Genomic DNA, 13035 nt, shown 5'->3' with positions numbered 1-13035 from the left:
ACATACATAAATAATATATTTGACAGCAATGTAAGATATCTGCCTGTTTCCTAAAACATGGAAGTTAGTTAAGGGCTAAAACTGCTGTGTAACTATTGGATATTTTGTGGAGGACAGATAAAAACAAAAAAATATAGTTTCAGTTGTTCACCTTTCATCTATATCCTGGAACAAACAACTTGGTGTGTGCGTAGTTGTAAAAATTCTCTTATCCGGAGGAATTCTGGGTGCTGGGAAAAAAAAAAGAAAAATAGCTTGAAAGCACTTTTCATATGCATACATTGCTTTAGAATACCTGGATCTTTCTGTCAGCATGGAATAAATTTTAACTCAACAGACAGCCGTCTTCAGTGTTACTAACTGGCTCACATCCATTTGCACCCTCCTAATGACAGAGCGCAGTCCTGATCACCCATATATTACAATTTATAGCAATATTTTACCTCCAAGATGAATGTGTTGGATACAAACTCAAAATTGTTGCGTTTCTTGATATCTGGATTCACTCCTTGGGCGCGGCTGAGCTTCACCTCACACAGGACCCAAGAGGGTAGTGAGACCAAAAGACAATGTACATTGCTTTAATATGCCACGACCTGATCCTGGGCCTGGTTTGGCTCCCACCACAGGTGAGGATAGCCCCAAAGCTAGTATTACTTTCACCCACTTGCAATCACCTGAAAGGACCACTGTGGCATCTGGGAACTGCTAGACTGCAGCTGCACTCTGGAAATGGACCCAAAAAGCCTGGCATAATAGGGACTACAAGAGGGAGCATAAAGGCAGATATTCTAACTTCACATCACTCAGGGATCCCTCTACACTGGGAAGTCTAAGTATCTGACTAAACCAGCTGCTTTGTGTTGGTGTGCTGGTACAATGCAGATGCAGCAGGGACCAGGATCTGACCTTTGAGGCTAGTGTGATTTGTTTCAAGCAGAATGGCTCTTACAAGCAGAATCAGATTCTTAACATGCCTATAGAAAACGTCTACCCAAGAAGACTATTTTCATTTTAGGATGGTTTTATGACTTGGCTCAAGCTTAACAGTTACACATTGCAATTCTGATGTTGCTTTTAAGACCATTGTGATTAAAATTAAAAGTACATAACTGAAAATGTGGGCCTATATGTTTTGCCATACTAGTTTTTCAGAAAAAACATAAAATGAATCCTGATAGCGTTGCCATAACTTCAGTTAGGTGCACACCTGCCTTATGATTACACATACCCAACGTACAAGTAAATCCTTATTTGGGCATCAGCACACTTGTGCATTTATAGGCCTTCCCTACCACAAAGGGCTCTGTGGTCCTCCTGTAAGGAGACAAATCTCAAGCCATGTGAATAAATACATCCTCATGCAAAACATGTACAAAGAAGTTTCTCTTAACCATAATCAGAAAATTGATATTTCAATTTGCAATTATTTTCTCTGCTGTTTGTTTATGTTCCTTTTCAAGAACAATGTTGATGTCATCTTTCTCTCCACATCCCAACCCTCTGCAGGCAATTGAGGATACATATTAAGAATGAAATCCTGACACTAATGAAGTCAATGGCAAGACTTCCATTTGACTTCAGTGGGACCAGGATTCTATCTAAGGACTCCAAATGAGCTTCAGCAATTACCTCAACTGCTGCATTTATAGTTATTTTTAAAAAAACACAACACATAATCATGACTTGGCTGTGAAAGCCCTATATTGCTGTTCATGAAAGGATGTGAAAACCCACAAATAAAAGTTTGAGTACTTTCCCCCTTAAATACTCATGTTTATAACACGAAAAATGGATGGCAACCCTGATCTAGTTACCTCAGGACAGTTCTTACCAGACAAAGTAATTTTTCCTAAAAAAATTACATGTAATTTCATAAAACAACTGAATGTTTGTTATTTTAATAAAGCAGACCTTTTGGTTTTTACAGATTAAAAAAAATCACTGCATCTTAGTGTTATTACCTTCATAGCCAGAGTGCACCTTTTCTGCAAGCAACACACAGCAAAGCTGATCTTCTGCATTCTCAGTATCTTGTATTTTGATAAGGTAAGGAGTTATACGAAATGGGTGGTAGCAGATGTATTCATGTTCTTTTCCTGCACTAATAATGAAAAGAAAGACTAATTCATTATTTGTTTTGCACAGAATTTAGTCTTCAGTGAGGTCTTCAGTGCAATAGCTCATGGACAGAAATTTCAAAAGTGCTTACGAGAGTTGGGCATCTAACTCCCTTAAGAACTTTGGAAAAATCTCATCTCACGATCTTCTTGGAGAGTACCTAGAGGGAGACCCAATACTGACTAGGGCCTTTGAACATTAACTGTAATGAGAGTAAGTTATTCTGCCATCTTATATAAAAAAACCCAACACTGTTTTTTGTAATGATTTGCACATTAACAACAAGGAGTCCGGTGGCACCTTAAAGACTAACAGATTATTTGGGCATGAGGACCCATCCGCATTAGCCACACCATCAGGGGCTCATTCACCTGCACATCTACTAATGTGATATATGCCATCATGTGCCAGCAATGCCCCTCTGCCATGTACATTGGCCAACCTGGACAGTCCCTATGTAAAATAATAAATGGGCACAAATCAGACATCAGGAATGGTAACATACAAAAGCCAGTAGGAGAACACTTCAATCTCCCTGGACATTCAACAGATTTAAAAAGTAGCCATCCTTCAACAAAAAACTTCAAAAACAGACAGAGAAACTGCAAAGCTACAATTCATTTGCAAATTTAACACCATTATTTTGGGCTTGAATAGGGACTGGCTGGCTCACTACAAAAGCAAATTTTCCCTCTCTTGGTATTGACATCTCCTTGTCAATTATTGGGAGTTGACCACATCCACCCTGACTGAACTGGCCTTGTTAACACTGGTTCTCCACTTGTAAGATAATTCCCTTCTCTTCATGTGTCAGTATATTTATGCCTGCAACTGTAATTTTCACTCAATGCGTCTGAAGTGCAGGTTTTTTTGCCCACGAAAGCTTATGCCCAAATAAATCTGTTAGTCTTTAAGGTGCCACAGGACTCCTCGTTGTTTTTGTGGATACAGACTAACACGGCTACCCCTCTGATACTTGATGTTCACATTAAGTCACAGGAACATCACTCTATAATAACGGAATCTTTCTCTTGCCTTAATCCTGGTCTTTCCTTCAAAAAGGAATTAATTTTATATTTACACAGTGGCTGTATGCTAATATGACCTTCACTTAGTAAAACCCTGCACAAAAACCTCTAGTACTCAAAGTAGTTTTTCTAGCTCAGCATCAATAAAATCAGAAGTTCATAGCTACAACATAACAAAACTGTTATTTGTGTACTTTTGAAGTATTATCGGAGACAAAAATGAAAGCTCTTCAGGGAATATTTTAGTTGACATATGGAACTATCTAGCTATATTCAATGTTACCAAGTTTCTATTCCTCATGCTTGAGAAGAGCTAGAAAAAAGGAACCCTCTAAAGGCTCAAAGAACCTGTCAGGCAAATAAAAATATACAAATTTATTATATTCTGTGCTTGAAGACACTTAAACAGAAAACTTCTTATCTGTTAATTTCCCCTCTTTAAATGCCATCTCTACTAATTCTCACTACAGGGTTGTTTTCATTTTATGCAGATCAGGTGTGTACTTCTGTGGTGGTGAGCAATCCAACTGGCCAGAAGAATTCTTCCACAGTAATAATAAGTACAGTTCTTAAAGAGAACGTTAATTGTGGTAAAAATTAGCTGTTAAATTTTCCAATCGCTCAGCTTTAACTATCAAAGAAAAGTGAAATAGTGAGGGAAAGAAAAAATGTTGGCTGCAAAAAGAATGAGCCCTGCCCTGCCACCTAACAAGGAGAGTTACTTTGGGACCAACTCTGTGGCTGAAGCATGCCTCAGAGATGCCTGGAAATCAATCTTGCAGTGCCCTGTGAATGTAGAAATGGAGGCCCAAACCTCTCTCCTGTACCTCTTTCTAATGGATATTGAGGATCTCTCTGCTTAAGACTTGCTACTTATCTGGTGGAATGGAAGAGAATCCCTACTAAAACTGATTCGATTTATGCCTTGTACAGATCTGTAATACAGCATCTGCTATATCTGGAAGTAGAAGACTGAAGACTTTCCTCAGCCATATGAGACAGAAGGAAATAAAATATGATTTTCTGATGATTTGGGACTGGTTCTTTTGAGGTAAACAACCAGCCTCTTGACAGCTCACATGTTCTGTAATTTCTCTTATGAATGCCCTGGATTCCAACATGAGTGGGAGAATCACAAATCCTAAGAGTTATTTTTAAATTTTAAATAAAAAGAAAGAAAAAAGAAATTCACTCCAAAAAATGAATGCTAGAGGCATTCCTGAAAACAATGCTGTGTTGGTTAATAAATACTACCTTCGTTCTTCCATAAAAATGATTTTGACCAGAAATATATGTTTCAATACAGAAATTAAGACTCTACAGAGAGAAATGGCCTTGGAGGGTAGGAACAGTCCGGACAGTACCTATTGCACAAGACTTAACCTCCACAGGAGGAACAGTGTATTTAGGTTGTTTGGCCAGCTTGTCAATCCTCCCAGGATCTACTGATGTGAGTGTTTGATATTACTGAAGACGACATGCTCAGCTTCAGTACCCCTCCTAAACCTGAAACTTCGATGTTTTGATAACTAGATCTTACAGTGAAGCCATCTTATAGAAAATGTATAATGGATTCTGAGGGTCTCATTTTCTTTCCCCCGCATCAGAACGATCTTCAAGACCTGGAATAAAATTCACAATGCTGGATTTCCTTGAGGAAAGCAGAGTCTGAAACACACAACTCTAATGTTTCAACTGAGGGGGCCGGGATCCAGAAAAGCCTATTCCTATTGGTCATAGTCAAATTCTTTGGCCTCCAACAGCAATAGTTCTCTATTCCTTAGGAAACAAGGAGATATGAGGCCTCCTAAATCTCTTTTTGTGACACTTAGATTTTTGCTGGCTTCCTGAGGCTTTTACACAGCTTCTTTTCCATTTTGGCTCGTGAAAGAAGCGTTCACTTCATTCATGCTCTTGAAGAGAAAGTGTGCTCTGTCCTATGTCTGGGGACCGCAACCCGAAGGAAGGAGTCTAGTCCTCTTAAAGGCCTGGGTTGAATATTTTCAAGGGTGATTAGGGAATGTGACCACACAATTTTCTTAAGTGTCAACGGAAGTTGTGCTGCTAACACCCCTAATCACGTTTGGAAATTTCAGCCCTGGACAGAGGACTGTTTTCCCCATGGACAGGTAATGGCAGAATGCCCCCTTACTAACATTCAGGACCCTGAGACTGACAGTCCCCAGGAACAATGGGGAGAGGCCAATGCTCCAGGTCAGCCTGAATGACAAGGCGGGCAGGCTGGCTAATCAGGGAGTCAGGAGGCCAGGGAGGTCCTGTCCTCTGTGTGAGCTGGAAATACCTGGGTCAGACAGAGTGGGGCCGAGCTAAGGAGAAAGCAGGGGCCCAAGCTGAGCTGGGGAGAAGAGCTGTGCCAGATCCAGAGGGACCAGAAAAGCAGCCCAGAGAGAGCAGACCCTGTCCTGGGAGCAGAGCTGCAGCCCCAAAGCCAGAGACGCAGCCTAGAGAGAGTAGACTTGCCCTGGGAGCAGAGCCGCAGCAACCAGAGCCAGAGGGGCCAGAAAAGCATTCCAGGAAGCAGGTCAGTGCTGGGAGCAGAGTCACAGAAGCAGCCTGCAGAGCAGATCTGGGAGCAGAGCCTGGGAGCAGAGCTGTAGCAACCAGAGGCAGAGGGGCCAAAGAAGCAGCCCAGGGAGCTGGAGGCAGAGCAGCAGCAGCACTGAGACAGAGTGGTGGAGGTGGGGCTGGAGCAGTCCAGAGCTGAGTGCTGTGAGCAGCTGGGGAGAGCTGAGTGCTGTGAACAGCTGGGCCCAGCACAGGGAGATGCCTCAGCCAAGAGGCTCTGCAGGCCAGGCTTGGATCGTAACCCCGACAGGGCGGGGGCGACACTGGGAAGAAGGATCCTACCACTTAGAGCCTGAGAGCGTGTGGCCACCACCAGAGCCAGTGTCCAACCCCCAGCATCCCTGTAGCACAGCCAGGGCTTGAGAAGAAGGCCTGGGACTTACAAGGAACAGACTGAACTGCCTGGACATTCCAGAGACACTGTTTGTGATGTTCCCTGCCATAGAGTGGGTTGATGTGTTTCCTTTAACCTCTCTCATTTTCCTTTATTCTTTTTAAAATTAATTGTTGATTAAATAACTTGCATTTGCTTTAACTCGTATGTAATGATCAGTGGGTCAGAGAAGTGCCTATTGCAGAGAGAGTACCCCAGAGTGGGGACACCCTAGCCCCTGTCCTAGGTGACCCACAGCAGGGTTGGGGGTCAAGCCCCCCAGGAATCCTGAGCCCAGCCTTGTTGGGGTTATGAGGACTCTGCCAGACAGGAGAGTGGAAGGGGAGTCCTCAAGGGCAGGGAGACCACTAGGTAAAGGAAGTGGGAGCGAGGACTCAAATCCTTTCGCTAGCCCACTTCACCAGGGTAGTGCAGAAGCCAGGAAAGTTCCCCACTATTCCCCCACTTACATCAGGTATGAAAGGACCCATTTCATGAAGTCAAATAGATGACTGGAATCTGGCATCTTTAACTGGCTGCAGTCTCTTCCAAAGACTTCAGCAGTTTTAAGGTAGTTATGGTCTAGACTGAATAGATCAGAGCTAGCACAAGGCTTCTGCCCTGGATGCCAGCTTTCATTCTGACAGAGACCATGCTATGTTACATCATGAATGCTCCCTGCCCTGGCAGAACGAGGCTTCCTGTGCCAGACACACAGCTGGCATAATTCTTCGTCTGCAACAGGCTGCAGGTATTCAGTATAAATGAAATATGTTTTGTATTTGGCCTTCTGCTTCCTTGACTGTCCTGTTTTTTCTCTTGGGGGGGGGGGGGGGAGGTAAGAGGGGTAAGGAGGTAGGAAGCATGAAGGGAGCAGCAAAGAGAGTAGTCCCCATGGTGGGAGGAGGGAGAACACTTGTCCTCTAAGTGAGTGCCCAGAAAGTAGAAAAAAATGGAAGGAGCTCACTACTTAAAAGAAAAAACTGAGGAGAAAAGCCCGAAAACAGCAGTGTTCTGAACTGCTGTGTTTCATCTGCATGGGGGTGGCAGAACTAGCCATTTGTCAAGGAGTTGGGGCTTCTAAGCTCTTTGGCATATTGATGTCTTTTCCTTTTATCTCACACCCACTTCATTTCTGTTTCATCAAGACTATAAACTCTCTGGTACAGGGATCATCCTCAGGTACCATACAGACAAGTAACAATCACAATGGGATTCTTAAGACACTAATGTAATAAATTAATAATGCGTGTTGAACTGCCCTTCATCAGGATCAAAGGAAGGACTGAGCAGAGATGGACTGAGTGGAATGTACAATATCCACTGAACTAAATGAAATGATGGAACCCTTCAATGATGGAAAACTTAACAAGATCAGTTTCATTTGTACCTAAGTGCAAAGGTAAAATTCCAAACTGATTAATAACGGAGACATGAGGAGGGTGAGGGAATATCTTTTACTGGACCAACTTCTGTTGGAGAGAGACACAAAAGCTTGTCTAATAATAATAAAAAAAAAAAGATATTCCCTCCCCCCCTCCTTGTCTCCAATATCCTGGGATAGACAGCCTCAACTTCACTGCATTAACAAATGAGATGCAGTTACTTTCTATAACAATCTCTAAAATGTAAGTTATGCATGGCCTCTGGTTATCTATGATTTGCCTTGCTTTCAGATCAGGAAAAAGACAGTGAATTAAGAAATCACATCCTACCTGGAACTCGTAATGACTGAGTACTTTTTGATATGCATGGTCTCAGTATATAATACTTCAAGTCTAATTTTAATATTTGGTCTTACCTGATGCGACAGAAAAATGATTTCTCCTCCATGCAGTCTGGTGTGGAATACTCTAAAAACAAACATTAAATGGATTTCATAACAAGTTGCAATAAACAGTTTAAAGTTTTGTATTCCAAAATGTTCATGTTACTGAAAAACAGATGTATTCAATGCTGAAAGTACTTACCAACGCCATTACAAATACTCCATGATGGCAATCTGTAAGGGGTTGTGGAGCTGTAGAAAACACTGACATCCTGAGGTGCCAAGAACTCCACAAATTTGGCATTTTTAAAGAAATCCCTCTTACAGCGGAGAATAGAGGCAGCTTGATCAGAGATGTACAAGACTTTCCCAGTAATCAGGGAAACAGCTACAGCAAACATGTCCTAAGCAATAACAAAATCTCAAACATTTTAGACAATTAAGAGAACATTTTTAATCTTCTCTCTGATATACAGTGGTTTAAAAATGGTATTTGGAAGTTCAAGCTAACTTGATGTTAAGTATTATTCATCTTGTCTATTTTTAACTAATAACAAATGATTAAACCAAGTGTACTGTATGAGACATCAAATCTCAAGACAAATTCTTTTAACTGCCTGAAAAGTACATGTAGCTGGTATAAACACTTTAGGTGATGGTTTTAATATGTACTTTGATGTAGTTTTAGCAGTTGGTTGTAGAATCTTACTATATGGACTTGACTATCATAATGCAGAAGTTACTTTGGATACAGAGACAGCTGGACTTGGTCACTACAGTTCCGCCTTCATAAATGTTAATATCACAGGCATATTTTGCCTTTATAAAAATTAAATTATTTAAGTGCCTTAAAGATGACACAAATCAACACATTCATCTACTGCCAAATGAATGTGCCCAGTGCTTAGTAATTTAGTACACTAATTTAAGGACAAGTGGTTAACACAAAAGTTAATAAACGGAAATCTATTATTAGATGGCCTAGTGATGTCTATCTTGTTGAAATAGATGATTGTTCTATACAGCACGTGCGTTGATACCTTTGTCCAGTTCTGTTTCATACATCTTGAGAACAAAAGTTTGATCTCTGCTGCTGGAAACCTCTACAGTCGAATAGATCTCAGTGTGAATGAACGTTTGACATTCAGCCTACATTTTTTTCCCCTTAATACCATCTCATCTGCTATTTATACACCTTTAACTATTCATAGGAACACAGAAATAGCCTTTCCTGATCAGACCAAAAGGGATATCTAGACCGGTATCCTGATAATAGCCAAATGAAATACTTCAGAAGGCGATGAAGAATTCTGTAGTAGACAATTATGGAATCACTGATGCATAAGGGAAGTTTCTTCCTCTAACCCCCATCAGGTAGTGGTTGGCTTACGCCTTAAAACATGAACTTAAAGAACATTTTTTCTCCCTCATTGCTGTTAGACCCTCACAAACCCAGGGCAATCAGCTGCCACCTGCATGGACTTCAAAGGCCCACATAAAGAGAGGTCAAAGCCCTCTGTTGTGCTCTGTGGAAGGCAGCTAGAGGTAAATGCTGCCCCCCCCCCCCCACAGTATAGAGCCTTGGCCACTCAACTCTTGCATTCTCAAAAGCGGTCAGATCAGAGCATCCCTGCTGCCTCTCCAGCACATACCTCTCCCTGATCTCAGTTCTTGAGATAGTGGTGAGGAACATTTTTCTTTCAGCTCCTCCGCTGCCTCTCATTCCTAACTCTCCTACAGGAGAGCCCAAACCCTTCAAACCGTGTCTGCCTCTTACCCCTACTCTTTTTTGGTTATTACAGTGGGGTGGTCCCTCCAGGCCCACAGCCTCCACCTCAGCTTCTTCGGAAGGGGTAGGGAATGTACCTTCCTCAGAAAATCCTAGGAAAGAAATAGAGAAGCTGGGGAAGGGGGTTTCCTCCCTCCCCAGCATCTCCTGGTTTATCCCCAATGAAGGGCTTGCCTGGAGTCTCCCAACTCAGTCAGGCACCTCATCTATCCCAGATTCTGCAAGAAGTCTAGGGCAGGGATGATGACATCTGCCCTGATGTTAGCAGGTGCTTCCAAGCCCATGAAGTAGTCCAAATAGTAAGGAAAACTCCCAGGGCATATCTACACTGTAAACTTAAGTCGACCTATGTTATGCTGTCTTACAGTAATTACTGCAGTACTTCATGTCCACACTAAGAACATAAGAATGGCCATACTGGGTCAGACCAAAGGTCCATTTAGCCCAGCACCCTGTCTACCAACAGTGGCCAAGGTCAAGTGCCCACTATTCTTCTTGTCAGTGGTGCGCATCCTCACCAGGAGCTTCCACCAAATTAACAGTGGCAGTGTGGTCAGGACTCCGGGCGCAGAGCTCCCCCCTAGGGGCAGCCGTGCTCCCAGTGGGGAGCAGAGAACCCAGAGGGGGCAGCTAGGCTTCTGGCAGGGGGAGCCGAGAGCCTGCAGGGGCAGTCAGGTTCCTGCCGGAAAGATCCATGTGTGGTGTCCTGTGTGGCTGCCCTGTTCCTGGAAGCAGAGCCATGAAATTGACAATAATTACAGCCAACAGATGCAAGTTACTCATAACTACACCAACATAAGCCCTATGACTCTTGTGGAGGTGGAGTTATGACGTCTGGGTAGTAGGGCACATACATAGGCGGACAAGGCTGTAGTGTATATACTGATCTAATCGGGTTGATTTAAGCGGCCTTACATCGACCTAACACTGTAGCGTAGACCAGGCCCCATGCTGTTTGAAGAGTCACTGTTTTAATTCTGTCCTCCTAAATTCTTATTTGAATTTTCTACAATTTGTAGCCAACTTTCCTGTACTGAAAGTGTCCAAAACTGAACATGGTAACCTAGGTGCAGTCTCACCAGATACATTAGCTTCCTGGTCTGTGAGGCACTACTTCTCTACACATAAGCCAAAGCAGTTTAGTATTTACCACCATACTTTAAGTTCCAGAGTGAACTTCTGCCAAAGATAATTTAATCATCAGATTCATAAGTATATGCCAGGATCAAAACCCTCATTTCTGGAGCGGATGCTTTGTAACAGATGATAAAGTAGCAGTCAGGGACGGATAACCCACTATTTGGGATTGAAGTATTTTGCATTCTTTTCAGGTGTTTTTACATATATAGCATATGGGATAATTGTTTAGTTGCAATATCTAGCATGATCAATTCTTTCCCATCACAGGGCAAATTCTTCAGAATGCAGTATCCAATACCAGCAACAAAACCATCAAAGCTGCTGGCAATAAGGCATTAATCCATTATGCCCAATTTTTGTTTTGTTTGTTTTTTTAAAGAAAGGTTACAGTAAAGAATTCCAACCACACTCACCAATTACATACACACAGCAGTAATGGGTCAGCATACTCACTGCATTTTTCATCATGTATTCTGAAGTAATGTTCTCAACTTCCTCCACCGTATGGGATGACACATCAAGACCAGAAGGATGGCTTTCATTAATCATCAGTAACTGGTAATATTCTTCATTGGCTACATAAGAATATTAAGGCAATTTTTTATCTTCACATTTCAAAATGCGACCAGTTAACATTGAGCCTGCTAACACTGACTGGACAGAAAGCATGAACTTGTGGTTAAGTACAGAACATGGTATCTAGGTTCTATTCCCACTTCCACCACGAGAAAAAGCATTTAACTTCTTCCTGTTTCAGTTTCTTCATCTGTAATCTGGGGAAGTTTATGTAGCTCATAAGGGTGTTGGGTAGCTTAGTTCATTACAATCTGTGAAGTACTTGGCAATCCTTGGATAGAAGGCATTGCTGAATATTGTCTATAATCAATATACCACACAAATTGTAAGTGAATGGCTAACTAAATACCAAAAATGTATTTTAAAATAAAAGAGTCTCACTCTACATTTTACTAGGTTTATTTTTAATATCTGAAAAAATAGTTCCTGTAAGTGCTAACCCAGCCCAGTCCCCTCGGCCTTTTTTGGCAGAGTCACAAACCCAAATTATTAAAATGCTACAACTACATTAGTTTTATGATCTTTCATTTATTATGAACTTGACTTTATAAAGAGATCCACATTCGGATACTAGTTCTGGAGCTGACATTACCTTTAACTTGTTTAATGCTTTTAAGTGCATATTTCAATGTTGCCAGCACACTAGATTTTCCTTTGATTCTTTTTCCAGGAGGAAGGCGTGCTTTCAGTTCCTGCAATGTTTTCCTCAATTCCTGTTGTGTTTTGGCTTTAGTGGATTGCTCACTGCTATAAAATTAAAACAAAAAAGTTACGCTGATATTTGAATGGACACCATACCTTCTAGAAAACCAAAGCCTTTTGACATTTATCATGTCATTAGACTAGTTCTAAAATTATACTAAACAGATTTGTAAAAGTATTTAGCTTCAAAGACACTTTAGGATTTGCTACATTAGCTAAATCGGGGTTCTCAACCTTTTTGGGCTAATGACCCATTTGTAAACTTGATGGCCTGTCACAACCCACTAAATAGCTCTAGTGCAAAAACACCTGTCTTACTAAATATTTTTTGCCCACAACATCTGATACACACATGAATGTAATAAATACACTAAGTACCTTTGAGGTGGCTCCTGTTACATGGGACTGGCTGAGCTAGTCTCCTGGTTTTGTGCATTGCGACCTCCAGAGTCACAGCTTCGCTCAGGTTTGGCCCAGTCCACCTGACAGATGGGCTGATGGGGCCAAATTTGTGTGAATGGAGTTGAAACCTGGCACATGGGGTTGCAGCAATACTCACCCATATTTAGCCCAGCCGGCCACCCCCCCTCATAACGGGGGTGGGGGGACAGTTGGGCCAAACTTGAACAGCACTGAAACCACATGCACTAGGTCACAGACGCCCAGGGCAGGGAACTAAATCCAGCCAGCCCTGTGGGACTGGAGCCATCGCTGTGAGGTGAGTGCAGGATAGGCTCTGCAATCCCACAACCCCGGGGTCTTCCAACTGCCCCGGGTGGAGAACCCAACCCTGAACTAGGGCCTCCCACGTGACCTTTGACATATTCTTGCAACTTATTTTTGGGTCACAACCACAGGGCAAGAGATCCTGAACTAGATTTACCAAATTTTAAATGAATTCATTTTTTGTTCATAATAATTACATCAAATAGCTTTATTCCGTCATTGTTTT

The 13035-nt window shown here is 42.0% G+C and overlaps 1 protein-coding gene across 13 annotated transcripts in view; it reads right to left on the bottom strand.

Annotated features, from left to right (window-relative positions):
* The window catches only part of PER2 (period circadian regulator 2), a 70727-nt gene that overhangs the window by 36187 nt on the left and 21505 nt on the right, over positions 1-13035 (bottom strand). For all 13 annotated transcript variants that reach the window (XM_048863839.2, XM_048863834.2, XM_048863838.2 and 10 more), the window contains 6 exons: positions 11974-12128; positions 11259-11380; positions 8079-8280; positions 7910-7961; positions 1965-2104; positions 152-230 (listed from right to left, as the gene is read on the bottom strand). In XM_048863839.2, coding sequence (XP_048719796.2) covers positions 152-230; positions 1965-2104; positions 7910-7961; positions 8079-8280; positions 11259-11380; positions 11974-12128 — 750 coding nt within the window. The remainder of the gene's footprint in view (positions 1-151; positions 231-1964; positions 2105-7909; positions 7962-8078; positions 8281-11258; positions 11381-11973; positions 12129-13035) is intronic.

The sequence above is a fragment of the Caretta caretta genome, chromosome 9 (genome assembly GCF_965140235.1).
Source record: "Caretta caretta isolate rCarCar2 chromosome 9, rCarCar1.hap1, whole genome shotgun sequence".
Taxonomy (NCBI): Eukaryota; Metazoa; Chordata; order Testudines; family Cheloniidae; genus Caretta; species Caretta caretta.
Note: the sequence above shows the minus strand (reverse complement) of the source record. Positions and strands in the feature narration are given on the sequence as shown.